The sequence below is a fragment of the Centruroides vittatus genome, unplaced genomic scaffold (assembly GCF_030686945.1).
Source record: "Centruroides vittatus isolate TY-2023 unplaced genomic scaffold, ASM3068694v2 scaffold_752, whole genome shotgun sequence".
Classification (NCBI taxonomy): domain Eukaryota; kingdom Metazoa; phylum Arthropoda; class Arachnida; order Scorpiones; family Buthidae; genus Centruroides; species Centruroides vittatus.
In genome coordinates this window covers 947,299-969,247 of record NW_027122716.1, presented here as the reverse complement: position 1 = coordinate 969,247, position 21,949 = coordinate 947,299, and the positions used below count along the sequence as shown (strand labels likewise).

Here is a 21,949-nt window from a genome sequence, read left to right as displayed (position 1 = left end):
GATGCACCTGGTAAAGGCAAAATAACTTATTCTTTGCTAAAGTTTAACAAGTACTGTAGATCTCAGCGACTTATTTATATTTGTATGGGGATAGTAGCTGAAAATAAAATTATTTTCTCGGCTCGTATAAGGGCACGTAAATTTAATTCGTGTTTAAAAGTTAGCCTACCTCAAAATTAATTAATTATTTTATATAATTATTGTAGAAATTATAAATTATATTTTATTAAAAAGTAATTGTGTAGATTATATTTAGAGTATTCTCATAGTTTAAATACTTTATAATTGGTTTTATTTTTATCATAAGTTAGTTCTTTTCTAAAATCACGATCTAGGATTTAGATAGGATTTTGATCAAGGATTTAGGTAATCCTTAATGCTTTTTAAGCATTGAGGATTATCTAAATCCTTAATCACCTTTCCCCAGATTAAACTTTTATTCTAAATTATGTTTTATTTTTCATAATTTAAGAATTTAATAAAATACTGTATAATATAGGCTAAATATGATATAGATCAATAGAGTTAATGGTAAGATTAAGAGTTAAACAAGCTTAATTAAAATTAATAAATAATAATTATATACTAGATGTTTTTTACAAACTATAAAATTAATTTCAATGATTAATAATAAACAATTTACATGATTTAAATAAAAATTAATTGTAAAATTCCGTAAAGTTTATGAGAATTTTTAAAATAAATAAATTAGCTTAAATATTTTAGTTATATCGATTTAAAGTTCTATAATAAATTTAAATGCATATCTAAATTTATTATATAATTAATGTCCATACAAAAATTCGATATTGATAGATCCTGGATGCAGTTTTATTTATTCGCTTATTAATTAAAAAATTCATCTGCAATAGGTTTAAAAAAAATGTTTTATGAATCTAATTTATAATCATAATTCACATTTCTCATAAAGATTTATAGATTTTTTTAGGTTATAAATCATTAAATTCATTTCTATAACTTGTATGCATTTTTTACAGTGGAATTTCATTATCAATAACCTAGTTTATATTCAGGTCTTAAGATTTGATCTGTGTTAATACATAACATTATACCAGAATTATTGTACAGTACATACAACGTGTTAAAATTTTTCTCAAGTTCTTCAGTGATTACTTATATTTTAGGCAAGGATAAAAGGCACGAGAGGTTAAAGTCATACGTCATATGTAAGACAAGTTAGTAAATTGGCTATAATCCAATGGTGTCAGCAACGATTGCCACCATTCTTCTCCATCCGTTGTTGGCATAAAACTGTTTTATTCTTATCCATCTTATTCTACCAGGTGGCGCAGCCAGGTGTAGAGAATACGATCGGGGTGAGTCGCTTCCATTGAACAGCCGGTCCCCGGTACCAAAAATCCGTGACTTCACATCGTGACAAATCGTGACGGATGACACACTAATCGGAAGCAGTTACTGCCCCCGAGACTTCTACTTCAACCTCCACCTCTTTCTTCCTTACAGAGTGAGGTAGGCGTGTCCGACTCACGCCAATGTCACAGCAGCCAATCAGAATGGACGGATACACCTACTCCACCCACTCGATGGTGTCGACGGTTTGTACCTGGCTCGAGTAGAGACTTCGTACCAACAAGACCCGAGTCATGGCACGGTTTGCGATGTGGGAGAGATAAAAACATTACGGAAATGCAACTTAGTCCGGTTGCTATTACGGATTCTGTACCGCCAAGCAACGGCGATAGAACAGCCATGTCGGCCGGAGCACCCGTTACAGTTATTGTACCTCGAGGCCTAACTTCAAGAAAATTATCGGACTCGAAGCGTGAATTCCAGCAAGCTAAAGTGATTTCCTTTTCCGTAGACTCTTTACTGTCCAACGACAGGGCCAAAGAGAATCCCAAAACGCCTTCACCGGTTCCGCTTAACAATTCCAAGTGCTTCACCGTGGATGGCATACTCGACAAACCTAGCAGCGGTGTTTTGGGACTGGGAAACGTAAATGGGGTCCGCAATCACCCGGCAAGTAATGGTACCAAACCCGTAGGAGTCGTTGCTACCGAATCGGGGGTATGTCCAGCACCGCCTTGGGCCCATTCGTTAGGATTGGCTATACCCTGGTTGCACACCGCCAGGTCTATCTCGCCTGTTTCAAGTAAGATCTTGTTTTTAATAATTGCAATTAATTGTTAAACATCAATAAAATGAATCGTCGTCAAAATTAGTTTTGTTCGTCCCCCCCTATTAAATTTCTCTTAAACTATGGCTGTGTGTGGCATCACACGTGAAATTATCGATTCCCAGTTTTAAAATTTTCATATTAGTTAAATTATTTCTTCTTTAAAGTTAAATTCATTTAGATTTTTTTAAATCCTATTTTATATTAAAATTAATTTTATCGACTGCAAAAAGTTTATCAAATCATTCAATTTTCCTGTCTTGAAGGAAAATTTGGTGCAGAAAATTTGATAATTTATAAAAACCCGAGAGACAAAACAGCGCTAATCTTTCTTCACAGATATTAATCTATAAATACATGAAAAATATGTAACAGTATATGAGTTTTTATTTTATATAATTGTAAAACCACACGTTTATTTGGCCTAGAAGCGAGAGATAAATCAGATAAAAGTATAAAGTTATGTAATATTTTAAAAGTTATTTACTGTACAGGCCTGAAACTTAAAAATTATTTAAAAATCTGTAATAATTTTATTAAAATATTTGCTTACTAATCTATATTAAATTAGTTTAGAGGTATCAAGAGAAATTACTGCAGATTTAAACCAATCAGCTTTAAATATATTCGTAAATTAAACTGAATGTGTACAGTGCCTTTAGTGTTTACAATAATAACTTTAGAAATTAGCTATTAATTTTAATAACAGTTGAAATATTTAAATAAAATAAGCAAGAAAAATTCTAGAAATTAGTAAGCCTTTAATAATGGTCTGTTATTAATAATATTTTATTAAATCTAATTCAGCAGAAAGCAATATTTATTCTATATTTCTCTAGAAATTACATCTTATATCTAGTTTTAAAATTGGGTTATAAATATTTAGACTTAAAAAATGGGTATGCATATATATAATAAGCATACAGTTTTTTTAAAAGTCTTATAAGTTCTATGCTTAAAATCTCATTATATGAATAAAAGAATATGTTTAAGTTGCGTGAATCATAAATATTATAAGCATAATTGATTTAGAAATTTGTTTAATAAATAAATTATTATTTTTTGAGTTTATTATTTTATGTAATTAAACAAAAATATTTTAAATTATAAGTATAATTAAGTTTTATTATGATTTAGAAAACTTAATTATTCGTTTTTATCTAAAAATCGACTGTAAATAGTCGATTAAAGTGTTGATAAACAAAAGATTTTTTTTTTTGAATTAGTAAATTTTATTATTATTTTTTAAAAATGATATACAAAATTATTATTTATTAAAATGAAATTAATTGTGAGAGATTGTGATAGGTTGTATGCGTTACGCACGATTTTTCTTTGAATTCGCTCGAGGCCAAAGGAAAATTCGTGTGTACAACCTAATTACAACCAAAAGCTAATAAAGCGATTGGCTTAGCTGTAATTAAGTTGTACAGTTTAAATAACTGTTTGATCTTGAAAAAATAAAATTGCTTTCTATTCTCATTCATCTTAATGAACGAAAAAAATTTTAAAAAAAGATAATTATAGTCTATTATAATGCAATCTATCGTTACACCAAATGTTTTAAATAGTTTTTTTTATACTATTAGCTTATTAGTTTATTAATTAAACCGATGAAATTTTTATTTAGGCTTTTAAATAAACCCTGTTTACTCAGTTTTATTAACTAAAATATATTTATGTATAAATTAAATTGGTTTTTAGATCTGTTAGGCTATATTTCACCATAAAATCGTAAAAAAAAGCAAATTTTTAAGAGGTAAAAAAAGCTTTAAATAGTTTTATTTAATTTCTAATGCATTGTTCGCTAAATTAAGAAATAAACTTATTTGTTTACTTCAACGTCTCGGCTCACAGCAAGAATAATCCTTGCATTATATTTAAATTTTCATTAGAAAATCTTAACCTATTAACTTGTTCTTAATACATAACCTAAATTTATACATATATATATAGCTTATATAAAGATTATTTTAATATAATTTAATCAATAATTACTTTAATTCTTGATTGCTGCATTATATCCTGTTACTTCTATCATAGATCATCTTTTACATTCTATCATCTAAGCATTGCTAAGAAGTTGGTTTCGGATGATGATTTTCGTAACAAACTGAAATAAATTAAATGAATGAAAATGTTATATTACAACACGTAAAATTAAAATTTATTATCTGAAAGCCTTGTATTAATAATAACTTAATGTTTTATCGGTATGAACGTAATTTTAATTTTTTTAACATTTTTAAATTACAGTTTAGCGCTCGATTAGTTCCATTAAAAACTAACTGAGGTTGACAATTTATTTATTTTATTTACAATTAGCTAATGTTCTAGGACAGAAGATTTTTCCCCCACACCAGCACAAAATTCCACACAAACAATATACAAAATAAAAGAGCTTAAAATAATTATATTAAATAAAGCAGATAATTTTAATACAAATTATATTTACTGTATTTTACTTAGACCCTTTAATTTTGAAAGAAACAGGTGAGACTGTGAGGAGAAACTTATCGATGAATTAAACACCATTCAGAAATCTAATGATAACAGGAACAATGAAAAAATAATAATAATTAATTAATGAATTTAACTATTAGTAATAATGAGATTACTTTGCACCTAAATATATGATTTTAATATAAAAAAAAACAATATACAGCGACGAATCCATTTTACAGTAGTCCAAATTTTGCTCTGATGTGTTTGTTTTTCTACCGAAATTATTATTATTTTTAACTTTTCATAACACTAATATTATCGTAATATTAAAACTGGGACAATTATAAATTAGTGAATTATTTTAAAATAGTAAAAATCAATTAAAAATTAAAATTTCCTTATATAAGTTAATTTAAGACAAATCTAAACATTCCAATTCTAAGATTTTATTTTTAAATCATTAAAACGACGAAGAAAATCAATCAAGAAGCATACAAAACTTCTAAGTTTTAAAACTTTTATTCTTGAAATAACTGAAATTATAAAATTTCTTGAATTAACATTAAGAATTTTAAATTTCTGCTGTAGGCTATAGTAAATGAAATAATATTAAACCTTGTCCAAGAATATCTGAAATCCATTAACTTGTTTCTGCTCTTTATAAATTGTTTTCAAATCATATTACTTCATATTTTATAATGTTTTGAAGAGTTTTGCATTAACCATGAATATAATTTCACTGTAAATTTTAATTTTTTGGACAAATAAAGAGTTAATTAAATTCTCTGTGAGTATAATAAACCTGTTTCTAAATACTGTTTTTCTCTAATTAATAAAATATAAAGCTGGTTCTAATATTTAGGGCCTAAATGAATCATATTTGACGTTTGAGATTACGAAAGATTTTCCAAACTGAAAATTTATTAACATATATTTATAGTTATCGTGAATAACTATTAAACATATGAAGTAAAAAGTTGTTATGAAATTTTAATTGATATCAATTTGCGTAATAATTATAATTCTTAAGATAATTATTACTAGACTAAGACTAAACAATAGTTATACTTTTTCCTCATTAAAAATCTATAAAAAGATCCGTTTAACAGTTACACTGACAAAAAGAATCTTCGTGTTGACTAAATGATTTATTAAACCATTTTTTCATAAATGATAGATAATTTCACGTAGTCTAAATTGAAATAATCTACTTAAAACTAATTGCTACCATGTTGTACAGTACAATAAATAACTAATAAGGATTTATTGTGTTTACAAAGTGCATTTGACTTTGCCTTAACAAAGTACAGATTACATAAACTAGAGTTAATGCAATTCCCATGGCAAACCAGTTTGGTAACAAGTACAAGTTGTTCCATTATCTAATGATAAATTGGTTCGATATTTAAGTGACGTAATGAATAAAATATTGAAATGTTTTGGTTATAATCACACGCTAGATCTATCAATAATAACAAGTTCCAATTACTGATATAGCTGTCGTGTTCTATTCTATGGCATATAATATAACAATCACTACGTAAAGGTCTTAAATACAGTATTTTTATTTCGCTTTTTGTTATAACTTTGACTAAACTCTGTAACCAAACAGCCTAAATTAATAACAATAATTGGAATTATTAGGAACGAAATGCGTAACTTGGTATCTAGATTTCTAATTTTTATCTATTTAATAATTTAAAAATTATTCTATTAAATTTATAAAACGTCAGTTTAAAATATTAATTAGATCTGCAGTCTTCTTAATCAAATTGGAAGCCATTTAAGAGCGTGATCTTACAATAGAAAGTTGGGTTTAATATTATATCTAATTGAATGAAAGATCTAAAAGTCATGCTTGTTATTAAAATTACAATATTGCTAATTCTCGAAACAGTAATAAAAAATAAAAAAGATTATAGAGAAAAATCATTTTTGAAGTTTAAAATTTGTTTGAATTAAATATTAAAACCATGCGAAGATTATAGCAAATTTAATATAAAAATTAATCTATTAATAGTTAAAATTATACTCATACAATCTTGTAAATAAATGTACTTATTATTTATAAAATATTGTAAAAATTTCAATAATGCATAGACAACGTCCATTATTTTAAAGTCGATTAGTAACTACTTATCAAAGACTTCCCGACAAGTATCGGTATCTCCATCAGTTAAGTGACAGATGGAGCTTTCGTGCAGACATTCGAACGAAGCTTGATGGATAGAATGACGTCGACACCACCCCACACACCGGATATTTTTTATGCTTTTCGTCATCCCCGGGGGTGATCTGTCGTCGTTTGTCACTGCGTCGTTCTTCTAGTCTGCCTTCTATCCAGCATTTGCTTGTGCAGGAATTTTTCTCCATCGTTTGTGTAAGAATCCCTATCGGTAATTAGTTATGTCAATCAGAATGTTACAAGTTAAATAGAAAAGACGATCTTGTGATTAATTGTGCTGCTATCGGTTTTCGAAACATAAGAATCAAACAAAAAAGCTCCTTGCATCGAATTAGTCTATTCTTTTTCTTTGCATCTAATTTAAAATGCCTTGTAGAAGCTATTAGTGAATTCGTCTTCAATGAATTCGACAGTGTACCTATTTCAATAACAATAATACATTTTATATAATTTAAATATAATCTATTATGGATTTAAAAAAAAATACTGAATGTTCATAAGTAGGCCTGAAAGTTTTGTCTAATATTCGGATTATAATAATTATTAATTTTTAAGAAAGAACAAGGCTTGCATGAGAGATATAGTCTATGCATATCTTGCTTGAAGACATCTAAGGAAATAAATAAATAAAATATTGGAAGATGGCAGCGACTGAAAATTTACATGAAACAAATTTTCTATATAAATAGGCGGTTCTTTGCTGAATATGAAAAAAAAAACAAATTTTTGAATATTTGACGATGCTAATAATGATTGGTTGATGAAATGGAAAGAGATAGATATATCTCCGCCTTCTTTCTATTTCGCCAACCAATCGTCGTTAAGATATCTCTATCCATCCTTCGCTAGAGTATTTTAAGCAGTTTTATTTATTTTTTCTTCTTTATTTGGAAGAGATCCGCCTATATTCATATAAAAATCTTTTAAATTAAATCTTAAAATTTACGCACACAACAGATACAAAAATATAATTTATTAAAAGAAATAATCTATTATTCTTTTAATACATAAATTGTATAATAATGAAAAGCAATTTATTACAATTTATAAAGTAATGAAAATTAAAATTAATTAACGCATAATTATAATTCAAATATATCATAAATCAAATACCCCGTGAAAAATTTAACTCTCTGATTAAACAGGCTAAAATAATATTTTCGTAATTAAATCAGAATATTATGCAAAATTGATTTAATAAGGCACAAAATATGTTAAATTTACGAATATTTTTCAATATTAATTTAAAGAAATTTTAATATCGAAGTAATTAAGTTAAATTAAATCAATTGATACACGATCCTATTTTTGTATCGTGTTTCGCTCTCATACAGATAATTAATGAAAAATATCATACTAAAACCTCATTAATATTCTATAATTAGATTGTGAGATTGAAAAAAATATATCTAATAATGAAGCAAATACAAAACATTTAATCAGATAACGAAAGAAATTTAAATTCATAAACATATTTAACTTCATGTAAATTTTTTTTTTCTTTTTTCTCCTTTTTGTAGTGACAGCGATATAAAACAAAATAATAAATTAAATTTAGAGAAATGTCTTCATTAATTTTCGTCAGTAATTTAAACATAAATCTGAAAGAAATTAATTTTATTTGATGATATATTTCAGTTAATAAACTGAATTCTTATCAGTTAATTTCCAAGCTGATAAGGAAAGTTTATTAATTAGGTGTTTGATTTATTAGGCCATTTGATTATTTGATGATGCTTTAAGATCAATAAAATATTCATTAAAGTTTGTTTTTCATCGTAAACTAGAAAATTTATGATAGGATCATATATTTCTTTACTAGTAAATATTACTCAAATTAAAAAAGAAAAAAAAAATGTTAATTAAAATAAAATTTAAAAAAATATAGGCCTACTAATTTTCTAGTTTTAAAATTATTTAAAGGGATATTTTAAAGCTATTTATATATAACTTTTTTTTATCTGTAGTGTAAATTAATAAAATTAGAATTTAGCATTGGTTATATTTAACTGAATATAATCAAGTCGTTGGGGTAATTTGAATCTTTCCTCAATTAGGCATATATCAGCAGCGTAATAATAAAAGTATGTAGTTTATTATTATGTTAGTAATTTAAAAATGATAAATCGAATTCGGTAAACGATATTTTACGTCCATTAAAACCATGTTATCCTGAAAATGAGAGGAAATAGATCTACTTATGAGAGAGGCTAATTCTAAACTTTCAATTCTAGAGATATATTGCAGGATATCAGAACTTTCCGGTACAGAACTATCATTGCAAGCGTGTACTGTATTTTAAATAATAAAATCATTTCGCTTATCGATTACTTCCGTTAGGAATACGCTGGCGTCATGTTTCCTGACTGACGTGTCTCTGTAACGTAAAAGCCTCATAGATTTAAATCATTGCTAACTTTCGATTAGGCTTTATTAGAACTTGTAGTTGTGGTAAATGAATGGTCTTCGGTTATTATCTTCGATAATAATTCACCTACGTGATAAGTTCGTTCCAAATTTCGTCGCTGAGGAAAACTGTTTCGAAATTGGTAGGCTAAGTTATATCTATTTTTATTTAATTTACGTTTTTATAATTTATTCGGCTGTTAAAATACTAGATTTATCTCGTGTTATTTTAAAAAGACTAGCCTAAAAATTCGTTTTAGTTAAATCAAATCAGATTTTATTGAAGACACTACGGAAAAATTAGGCCTTTTCCAAGTGTCAACAAAACAGAATTGAATATATTATAATATAAATTAAACGAAAATTTTATAATATATACTGTAAACTACTTTATATACCCACAGTGGCCAAACTGCGGCTCTTCCAGACCCTTATTGAGGCTCCCGTATATCGGGACTCCTACCCCTTATTACTTAGGAGTAGGGGTCCAACTTTGGTGCTCTTCCTCTATATATATATATCTTATATACAATATATAATTTATATATAAAATACCATTCTAATATAGAATGTGGCTCTCACGTATTTATGATACGCTTTTATCGTGACGAGGTTTTGCCACCCCTGTTATGTACAGAACTTTAAACTGCATTTATTTACGAATGTTTACTATTATAGTGCCTGTAGATTTTGTTTAATATTTATAATAGTAAACAAATAATTAAATCTAAATTCAATTTACATTTTCTAGAAATAGTAGATTCTGTTAACTACAAATTATAGCTATTTAAAACATTGCTTACGAACGACAAATTTTACAAATCTTAAGGATAATAATATTTTTTTAAAGCCTAAAAACATCGTAATAAATATGGAAGTTTAGATTATAATTAAATAATTGAGATATTATTTATTAAAACATTTTAAAGCATTAAATCTTTAAAGATGGCGAAACAAATAAAGTTTTTTAAATAAAGTAGAAATTCAGATAAAGTTGAAACAACGGTTTTTATTTAAAATAAGGTGCTTATTTTATTTTACATTTTTACGTTGATTAAAATAAGTGCAATGTAAAGTAAGTAGACTAATTTAAGAATTAAATTACTGCTTACGTAATGATAGCGAATTTTAATCAAACGTTAACTGAATAGAAGCCATTAGTAAGATATTAATTTAAAAAAAGAAACAATAAAAAAAACAAGTCTTATAATGCAGAAAAATTTTATTTTCTGTCACTCGCTTTTGTAATTATTTTGCATTCTTTTCATTATGTGGAAATTACACATTAAAGAGTTAAAGAATATTTTGTAACAGATGATTTTTCTTACAATGTTCGTCCATTATTTTCGACTTATTACGAAATACAGTATATAATCAGTGTATTATGTTTTGAATTAAAGACCTCAGTTCCAATTACCGAAGGTAATTCACAACCGAACAACTTAACGCCTATCTTTTCCTAATGGACTGTTTCTTATCTAACAATAGAACCGACTGGCAAGCCATAAAGTATCCGACTACTGACAAATATTGGTTGACCAGCATCTCTTACAATGGCTAATCTGAGTGGAGATGGGAAATAAGCCCAGGGCTAGAGGTTAGATATATCATCTTCAATGAACCACTACAGCCAAAAATATGATATTTTAAGATTATATCAATATATTAAACGATTATTTTCTAGTAAATGGACTTTTGTATGTTGAAAGTAGCTCGAAACTTCGCTAATATCTTATAAATTTATGAAAAGATGGTATTATCGTAATATTGAAGGGAAAAAATGCCTTAAATTCAAATATTATATATATATATATATATATATATAAAAGAAAGCTAAGCTCGTATCAAACGAGCATAAAATCTTTCCTTATCTCTTCCACTGACATTTAAATTGTTAAAAGCTTTATTATTTTTTTTTTTTTTAAAGGAAAATATTTCGATCCTGTATAAAATTCCTTTTTCTCGAAGGATAAAGTTCTAAGAATATTATAAAAAAGAAAAAAAAATTAAGTTTGTATAATAATTCAAAGTATAAGCAAGATTTACTGCAAGAGAAAACAAAAGTAGCAAAGATAGGAGGTTGATTTACAGATAAATGCCAGGCGAATACGAAACAGGATAAAAATTAAAAGAAACATTGAGATAAAAGTACGATAGGAAGAATGGTGAAAGAATTTAGTACAAAATAGAAACAGGCAACCTCCATGATTAGTTGTATTCGAACGTGATACAAAGCCCCTATATAATAAAGGTTTACGTCTAGATGAATAAAAATAGCATTGTTTACTACTTTTATGCGAATACACGTATATGATGCAATCAACTATATGAAAAATGAGACATCCCCGGTATGATTGCTATGAAAAATTGGATAGAGCGTATTTAAGTGTAGACTTTTTTATAAAAAAAAGTGGCCAAGTTAGATAAAATTGCAGGTTGGAAGAGAAATTCATTTTTTAGTCTGGTATCCTTTTTATAAGCATCCCTATTATAGATTTATCAAATTTTGATCTAGCTGTTTTGTTAGTCTGTAATTTTATAAATATATTAGCTTAAAGTTTTGATATTTTTATTGATGGTATACACGAAATAAGATAGGATTACGTCTTTCTCCTTCCACGATTTTTATAATCATTTCGTCTGTATGTTTTACATCCATTCTACGTTTTCTTCCAGAATGAAATCTTAATAAGTTAATTTAACCCTATAAATTTGTTTCTGAAAACGAAATCAAGTAGTTTTACCAACTTTCAGAAGGGCTACTTTATGACAGAATTATATAAATAAATTACACCAAGAAAATTATACTACTTACGATAATTAAATATTAATATTGACAATGGCTTCAAAATGTCATTAAATGTTTTTATTTTTTAACAAAAACCTAGAAAAAGTGACATAAATTATAAACCTGCAGTACTAAATTTAATTGCAGAATAATTTCGAAAGCTTAATTAAAATGGAAAAATCAAATTTTTAATTTATTCAAAGGAATTAAAGCAGAGAAATTTTAAAGCTGATAAAGTATATTAATATAAATTTATAATTAATAGGCCTATACGTGATTTAAATTTAATAATTTTTAACGTTTTAGTAGAAGTAATAAAGGCACAACACAAATTTATAAAACTTTATCCTTCCTTCAGTAAAATTAATATCTATTGCTCTACTATTTTATAAATTTTGAATGTTTTATTATAATTTTTTAAAGTGTTTCTTTCTTAATTTAATATATTTTTTCCATAGACAATTTATACATCAACGGCAGTGTAAACAAGCCAAAAAATATCATTAAATTCTTCACGTTATTCCCGTTTTTTATTTTTATTTTTTAAATTCTATTCGTCCTAGAAATCATTTGTATTATCTCATATTTAATTAGTACTTTTTGAGTGTTAATGTAAGCACGACATTGCTTACATAACGCAAAAATAAAGTGGAACGTTCAGTCAATAAGCTAGAAACGTCATTAAGAAGATAAATTTTCTTGTTTTATAAACTACAAAAAAATGATTAGACTATCATTTATGGCAATATTAGTTTATTTTTTAAGTAAGCATTTAAAAAAAAATTACTTATGAAAATAAATTCTTAACAATAATCCCGAAAAGTATACTAAACTAAATTATAAATAAAATTTAATGGGTCTAGGGAAAAGTCGTTGTGTTTATAGGGAAAAGCTTTAAAAATTACGCATAAAATTTTAATTAGGCTATCACATATTAATTTTATAATTTGGAACTGCGATATCCAAAGTGGGCGCTGTCGTACCATTGAGAGTGGTAGAAGACTCAAGGGATGCCGAGAGACAAGTGGTTTTAGGGATGTTGGAAGACTAGGATTGGTAGGGATGTTGAAAGACAAGGAGTACAAAAATTCATTTTGAAACAGAAAATAGGATATAATATAACTTATAAACTATATATAGGCCCTATATAAGCTATATATACTAAAAGGGAGCAGTAATCCGAAAAGTTTGGGAAACACTGATTTAGAAAATAATTCTCCATTCTTTATCGCTTGTATATGATAAATTATCCTAGGAATTTCTTATATTTAATATATTAAATACAATTTTAATTTATGCTGTAATTATTATTAATACAAAAAATGCAGTAAATCATTATAATTCAACATTAAATTTCATCAGGAAACGTGAAAATTGATTTTCGGCGACTTAAGTAATGATATTCCACGCATGAATAGATCTAGGTAGAAATTGATCTAAAACGTAATTTTATCCATTATAAAATCGTATAAATTCAATTTACAAAATTAATATTTATAAATTTGAGGAATTCGAACATATTTTTAATATAAAACAGACAAATTTCTAAAGAGTATTAAGTTCGAACCTAATGAAGTAAAATTTGAAAAAGTAAAGCAGAATTATCTATAACAAGATCCTCTTCATAATTTTACAATCTAGATGTCATGTTATATCAAGATTATTTTTGTAGAGCTAAGACACAAAACGCTTAAAGTCTTTATTATTCATGTTAGGCTTTTGTCGCCGATATCATTCATAATTTCTTTTTTATATTTCTTCCGGTGAACCGCCATTTGTCATCTCAATTCACAAAGGCATCCATCATGTTCAGATCTAAGATTAGATAAGATATGCTCTTTATAATTCCGAAGTGACATTTCTTGAGGTTTCATCTTTCTAACTTACGTCAGAGAATTATCCAATGACAAGATTAACTTGTTATTCTTTGAATCTTTCTTATAGATTATTGCTTAAGTCTTTGGCGAGTTATTTATTACGAAGATTATATATCATATTTTAACTGATTAAATGCTTATTTACAGTTTTGTAAAAAGAAAAAATGATGATGATAATATAAAATTCGTCCTTTTATTTTCGGTTTTTTTCTTGCTTAAACACAAAATAATTCGCATAATTTATAAAGTTTACTGTAAAAATACGAATTTTTTGAATTATTAGATTAAAAAAAAAACATAAATATTTCCTAGTAAAGACATCTTCATGTCTTTACTAGGAACTTCGCCTCGTTAAAATTTTTATAGCAAAACACAGCTCATTTTGTTTTAATTTTTTTTAAATAATTGAAGAAATATTTAAAAATTTCTGCGAATTTTAACATTATTTTCTAGTTTTTTTTTTTTTTTTATATATAAAGATCGTTGGCAAAATATAAACCAGAAGTTTCGGATAATTTAAGTTAAAGTAACCTTTAATGCAAATAGTTTTATGCATGTTTTTGTACTTTAAAATGCGTCATTGCGTATTTTTCAATGATTATGTTGTCTAAAATTTTGACTTCTCATTCGTTTAGAAAGGAAAATAAATAAAGTTTTCGCCCGTGTCTTTATATACGCCATTGTGTTTAAACATCATAAACATCGGAATCGTATATATATAGAAATTAGCATTAATTGTTCGTCATACAAATCGACAGCCGAAAATCTCGCAAAAAATCACCGAAAAATTAGCAAAAATTTTAAATGTAACGTATATCTAACATAAAACCGGGTTCGAGTATCACTTAATTAGCTTGCGATTCTGAAAATGTCGGCATTCATTAGAACAATGAGATCATTCTTCGACTGTTACAGCTTATTAAATATTAAATAAGAGCTTAAAAAAAACAAAGTGTAAGATGTTAAACCCGAGTGTTAAAGTACAGATTATCAATTACTCTCCGAGTAAGTCAATTTGTCGTCTAGAATTTTACATTCAAAGTTCGTTCATACCAATTGATTCCCCCCTCCCAACCTTTTTTTTTAAAAAAAAGGCTCTTGTACTCGTTGCTGTAGCTATATAAATGTAATGTTAGCTAAATAGAAAGGTGCTATCGATGAAAACCGGAACCAAGACTAATGAAGACATGCAAGCATCGAACCAAACTTGGCATGGGAGCCGACGCCCGCATGTTTTACGTGACACGCAACATTTCCCTCACGGACTACGTCACGGTCTGGCAAATTGCCGTCTATCGTCACGCTCGCTAGATCAAGACGTCATCAATCATCGAAGTAACGGTTTTTGTTTCATGAACCGTCCAATCCATACCATTCCAAATCTGTTAGGGTCTTTAGCGATCAGATGGAAATGTTTATATGGTGGTTACATCTCCGGTTACATTGTCATACAACGAATAATGACTAAAAATTCGCTTTGTTACGTCTTTAGCTTAAACATAATCGGGGCCAATGGAGAGCCAAGCTATTGACACGCTGCCCAGCGGCACTCCATATCCTTGCCTTCTATTATTCATGAGATTAATTAATGCTAAAAGATAATTAAATGCATTAGATACTATATTCTGTAAATCTGTTGATAGGTGAAGTTAATTAATTTTTCTTTAATAAATCAATGAGAAGTAAAATAGACAATAAGCAAGCTCGGTTTATTAAAATTCTAATTATATTCTTAACGTTATGGATTAAATCATTAAAATGTAAGAGTAATTATCGTTAAATGTTTTTTTTTTTTTTTTCTAAAAAGAATAATGCTTCGTGTAAAATATTTAAATAAGAGGTTATATTGTATTAATAATTTAAACAAATAACTGTAATATTCATTGCATATTTTATGGCAAGCAAGTTATGATTTAATTATTAAATTACTGTTTGTCTTTATTTAATTTGTTAGTATATAATCCAATTGCGCTTAATTAAGCTTATTTAAGCTAAATTAATAGTAATTAAGCAATTTAAAACTAATCATTATTAATTATACTTAAATTTTTATGTTTTATGTTATCGATTTAATCGAATTTCAGCTGCACTTTTTGAATATATAGACCTACTGTGGCATTATTTACGTTATTAAATAATAATAAACCATGTGGTGTTTGTGCTTAAAAAAAAAACTCATGAATATTTATAGGCTTTCGATCCATAAATATTCATATATTATAGCTTTTGAAAAATATTGTATAGATATATTTGATTACATTATAATGAAAATTTCATTTTCATATTTTAGATAAGCAAAATCAAAGAGGTTGGCTTTAATTAATATTTTTGCATAATTTGATGTTTTAATTAATTAAAAATGGGTAAATTATAGTAATGTATTTTGTGACTATTTGTTGTATGAAAATATGCAAATTTAATTTATGCCGAAGAAAGAAAACAAAAGCTGTTCGATAGAAACACAGCCTGCATTTTGTATATGACTCGCAAAAATCACATTGATTTTTTTGTTATTTGCATAATTTATAGGTCTAGTTAAAATATTAAGTGTATTGAATAAAGTTTTAAAAATAAATATATTGAAAATCTAGTCATAAGAATAACTTTAAACCTATAAAATTACTATAGATTACAAAAATATTCAAAAATTCGAAAGTATTTTGATTCTTTCTTTATAAAATTAAAATGTTCTAGCAAATTTGTCTTTCAGTGTCTTAGGCACATTTAGGCTAAATATGCTGCCTTTGAATGCTAATTTGGTACTGAAACGATCGATTTTTTGATCATTTTTAATGAAATATAATTCATTTTGACGATGAGAAGTCGAACTATTTAGGCTATATACAAAATGTCTAACAACTCTCTAAGAGTCTATAGAAATTAAGGAGGGAAGAACGATACACGACCAGCAAAATTAAGAGTATAAATATAAACGACAGGCTTAACCGATCAACGTGTCATTGACGATAATTTTGTACCCGTGTGAATCGCCCAATCGGAAAAAGTAGAAGTTAGTTCTTGTATTAAAATATTCTGCTACAGATTTTTCCATATTTTTCATAATTATTTTCGCTCGGATCGTTCATCATCCTTCATTTTATAATTCGCTAAGATCCTCGCAAGAAGAAAAATCGTCTTGTAATTTCCTTCTTACAATGGATAAATTAATTTCTACTTATTAAAATTCCGGTTGAAGAACGAATTATTAATATTTTTTTAAAATATTAAATAAATATGTAATATTTCAATCATAGATCATGAGATACAAACTGCATGTCCGTCCATAGAAAGAAGGCAAAATATTGACAGATTTTTCTCCGGTTAGAAACAAAATCCAGACAAAAAACGTTCGGCATAAATCAGTTCTTATTCAATCCGGCATGAATCCGAATTCTTGCAGGTATTGTACTGTGCAGTACATACTGAATTGAGAAGTGAGTGGTTCAGTGTAGTAACTTGAGCTTATGCATATGAATTCATTTTGTTTATCATTTATTTTAAAGGCACGTTACACGACTAAAATAAACAGTTCTTACAGCGAATATCAAGTAGGCCTGTAGGAAGATTAAACAAATTTTATAGTTTAACGCATTCTGCATGAATTTAAGGAATTCTTAACATGTTCTTAAGCGATTTCTTAACATCTTTAAGGGATTCTTAACATGTTTCGATCGAATCGTGTTTTCCTGGATATTAAATAAAGAATTCGAATAAATTTCTAAGTTTAAAAACAGCTTACATCTCTCGATAGAAGCTTTCTAGACTTTACCCAATATGTATTTTTATCCGAAAATATTTCTCTTTTCTGCCTAGAATGTTGTTGTGTAAGTAATACCTAGTCAGCGATATCTCCACTTAAATCTGGCTTTATTTTCAATATTTTTAGTTCTAGTCTTCATTCAATAATTGATTTATAGATTTTGCAGATAAAAAATGTATTATTTCGTTTAATAAAATTTATTTATTCGTCTTTATCGGCAATTATTTTACTTCTTTAATGCGAGATAAAAACAGGTTACACTAAGTCTAGACTCAGTTTTTAACGGTGCCAACTAAAAAAATATAGGTCTAAAAAACAAGCGAAAACCTTAACCATTAAGGTTAAGGCTGCCATTTTCTAAATTGCTTCACATTTGGTTAAAACAAATTGGTCCACTTAGAATATTTAAGAATTTCAACTGACCTCCCATTTGACCACTAGACAGACACTCCCTACAAGTTTCCCCTGTAAATTTGTTATTTTCTTTACTTAAGTAGACGTAATTCTGTATACTATCAACGGAAAAAATTTGCTTAAAACAAAACTAGTCAAAATTATCCGCCAAAATGTATTATTTTTATCGTTTATGTAGATTTAACAATTATGATTTTGCCTTTACGTAGAGCATAATTAATTCATTTTATAACTTTAATTTTAATTAAGATTTTTACCCCAAAAAAGTCTTATATTTACCACTTTACACCAATAAAATATAAACATAATAATCATTATAACACTATAGAAATCGGCCGTACTTCCTCGTTGTTTAACAAGATTATTGGTATATTTAAATTATTTATTAAGTAATTATTAATTCGCACGTTAAGGTAAATTATTATAATTTTGTTACCAATAATCGATTTTTTGATTCTTTAAAGATTCTGCGAGAGATTATCTTTAAGGAAAAGAAAAAAAAAAAGGAGAAGTAAATTATACGTCTCCTCTTTCACGTCGCATAAATAATGCAAATTTCGTTGCAGTTATTTTAAATGATATAAAAATGTAAATAATATAAGGCTCTAGGAAGAAGAGAAAAAATATGAAGCTGATCTACTTTACGTTTAATGAACTACTAAATCTCTTCCAGAAATAAAATGCTAGAGTAATATTTATTGAGGAAATTGCGAAATAGTCTGGTCATTAAATGTTAGAGAATATTTGTACAGGAATACAGTACATTACTCTTTTTTTTTCTTTTTTTAATGTATTATTTAATTTGTAAAAAAATATATACGTCTTGTAAAATACATAAGAAGGTATATTAATCAAATGGGGCTATTTTAATTCTATTCTCCTGCTCTTGTAAGTTTCTGATTAAGGAGTAAATTTAGACTTATAAAATATGATTTAGTGTTTGAAATAATTCGTTCATATGGACGTTTAGAGAGGGGAAAACGGGGTGCTTGCCCCCCGATCGAGTAAAAAATTCCACCAATTATAATCGTAAAGGTGATTGACGTATGTAACCTTACACCCTCAACAATGGAGTGCTTTGTCTGTCTTTTTGTATTGATGTAATACTGTATTCTATAATCTACTTGTGAAAAAACTCCAAAAATGAAATAATTAAATACAAATGTACTCTTGTAATTAACTATTTGTCTCCAAGCTTTGCCTTCTTTACTACAAAATAAATATAAAATGTGCATAAAAGTTTTATTTTTTAATTATTAAATTATGTGCAACAAATTCACGATGCAACAAAAGTTTTAAAACTTTTGTTGCATCGTGTAGAATATAAAGTCAATTGCTAGTCGAAGTGTAAAAAATATTTAACTGTGAATATCGAAAATATTAAAAAAAATCGCCTGATTCAAATCCAAATATAATTAAATATTTGGATTTATTTGAAAATGTTTGAAATAAATCCAAATGTAGTTTAGGTTTACTGGATTTAGTTTCTAGTTTATGCATGGAAGAATTTATTAATTCCGTGCATAAATTAGAAACTAAAACTAGTAAATCTTAATTAAACTTAGTAAAATGTTTACGAAATACTTAGCTGATTGGTCTCAAATGAAAAAATTAATGTTTTACAAGATTTTTATATATATTTTTTCATGCTGAAGGCTTGCACTAATGTTTCTGCAGCTAAATTGTAAAGGCCTGCATTTTTAGTTTAAAATTTGTGTTATTTTTATCTTTAAAAAATCGAATGAATTTTAAATTTATATTTTTTTCCTTGCAGAACCAGGAGAACTTCCTAAACTTCCTCCCGTCAAGTGCCAATTGAGAAAACACAAAAGTAACAGAAAACCTCGGACTCCTTTCACCACTCAACAACTTCTAGCCTTGGAACGAAAATTTCGTACTAAACAGTATTTATCGATAGCAGAAAGAGCCGAATTCTCCAGTTCGCTCAATTTGACGGAAACCCAAGTGAAAATATGGTTCCAAAACAGAAGAGCCAAAGAGAAGAGATTAAAAGAAGCAGAAATCGAGAAATTAAGAATGGCTGCCAGACCGCTTCTACCCTCTTTCGGTTTCGGGATTCCAGGAGCAGGACAGTTTTTCCACGGTGTACCACCACCCGCTCACATCGGAACCACGACTTCGAGTCGACCATTGTTAGGCCCATTGGTTACTTCACCCTATCCAATTTTCGCCTCACCGTCAACCGCTTGCCCTCAATGAAATCTAGATTTATAGAGTTCCATGAACTCTTTTAGTAAACTATTGCTCATTTTCGAGGAAATTGAAGAATTTCGAGAGATCTGCGGCGAGATTCCTCCTTTATGGCCTATTCTTCCATAAGTGCTCCCTGCAAATTTTCAACAAGTGTGCTTTTTAACGGCAACGAACAGAGAGATTTCCCGTTCCTCCAAAAACCAACTGATAAATGTCCTCTATCGCCATCGAACGGAACGAAAAAAAATCCGTTGACGAAATCGTGAAAAAAGTCAATTATTCAACTTAAATGAGACCACTGACGTCGTGCACGATGGGTATAGTTCCTTCACATTGACTGATAACTGTATTAAGTAAAGACGTTCGATAAATATGTACGGGGATGTTACCCCGACTAAATGAATATTACAGGCCTATTCGATACATAAAATAAAAGTACGTTTACAGCTCGGGACCAGCAATTCCCGTGTATATTTTCAGGCACGAGGACGGAAATTTAAAAGAAAACAAAATTGTCATAGATTATGTCATTAATTAATTGCATTTGGGTCGATGATTTCCAGTGTCAATAATGTAAATATTTCGATATATTGATGATTATAATTTGTGTTGATACCTGATTCACGTCTCGTTTATTTATTATTAATTAATAAAACAAAAATTCGTATAGTATAGACCCATATAAAAAAAAAATCCGTAACTAAATATTAGACATATTCAATTGCATGTAGCACGTAATAAGAATCATAAATTATTGAAATACTGACGTTGAAACATTATATATCTATTATTTTCGTGTATTATATCTATCATTGAGGTTTTAAATAAGTAAATTTGATATTTTATATCAAGAGTATCCAAAGTTATTACGTGAAAATCGAGACTTTATTAAATATTACGAAGCTGATCTTAACAATATTTAATAGAATTAATTATTAGATGAAATATTTGCGTGTATTGAGTTATATTATTTTTTTTTTCCTGTGTATTTAATTAAGGTTTGAACAAGTAAATTAATGTAGATGGTTCGACATCAAGCGTATCGCATGAATTACATTATCACGAGTATTTAATCGATGACATTGTTAAATTAATTCTTCAAAAATTAACGAATGGAATATTATTTTAAGAAATTATAAAATTTTAATTAAATTCTTGCGTAATTTTTAAAATATTTATGATATAGTTGTTCAGGATGAAACGTACCAAAGCTATAAGAATAAACGAAAAATAAGTGTAAAAAATGACAATTCACTCCCCAAAAATGAATAACCGTCTCGAAAAAAATTTTAAATAATTTATATCATTTAAATAAATAAATATTCTTGTACACATGCCGACAATTTTTGAATTTATACATTATTTAATTCTAGTGGAGTGTTAAAATATAGGTTAGTTCCTTATAAAAAAACAAGAAGAGATGTTCAAATGTTCTTTGTGCATTTTTTTCTCCTTTATCTGTTTTAATTATCTATATTCATTTATTTGAAGGCCTATATATATATATATATCAGTGTAAGCTAAAATTATAGTAAATACATTGTTCTTCAGTAGAAAATACTAGTAGGGGAGAAAAATTTACAGATAAATTTTATCCCCTTTCTTCATTGTCATGCCTATTTAGGTTAGATCTAACACATTTAATAAAATTTATTGCTTTAAAAAAATTCAGTTTATCATAAAAAATATCTTATTTTTCAAA

At 27.3% G+C, this 21,949-nt stretch overlaps 1 protein-coding gene across 1 annotated transcript; it reads left to right on the top strand.

The window, feature by feature from the left end:
• Positions 1-1,331: 1,331 nt before the first annotated feature.
• Positions 1,332-20,867, top strand: LOC136989737 (homeobox protein MSX-2-like). The gene is made up of 2 exons (XM_067287990.1): positions 1,332-2,134; positions 19,808-20,867. Exons 1-2 carry the CDS (start codon positions 1,669-1,671, stop codon positions 20,251-20,253), a joined length of 912 nt encoding a protein of 303 aa, XP_067144091.1. The 5' UTR covers positions 1,332-1,668; the 3' UTR covers positions 20,254-20,867.
• The last annotated feature ends 1,082 nt before the right edge of the window (positions 20,868-21,949 follow it).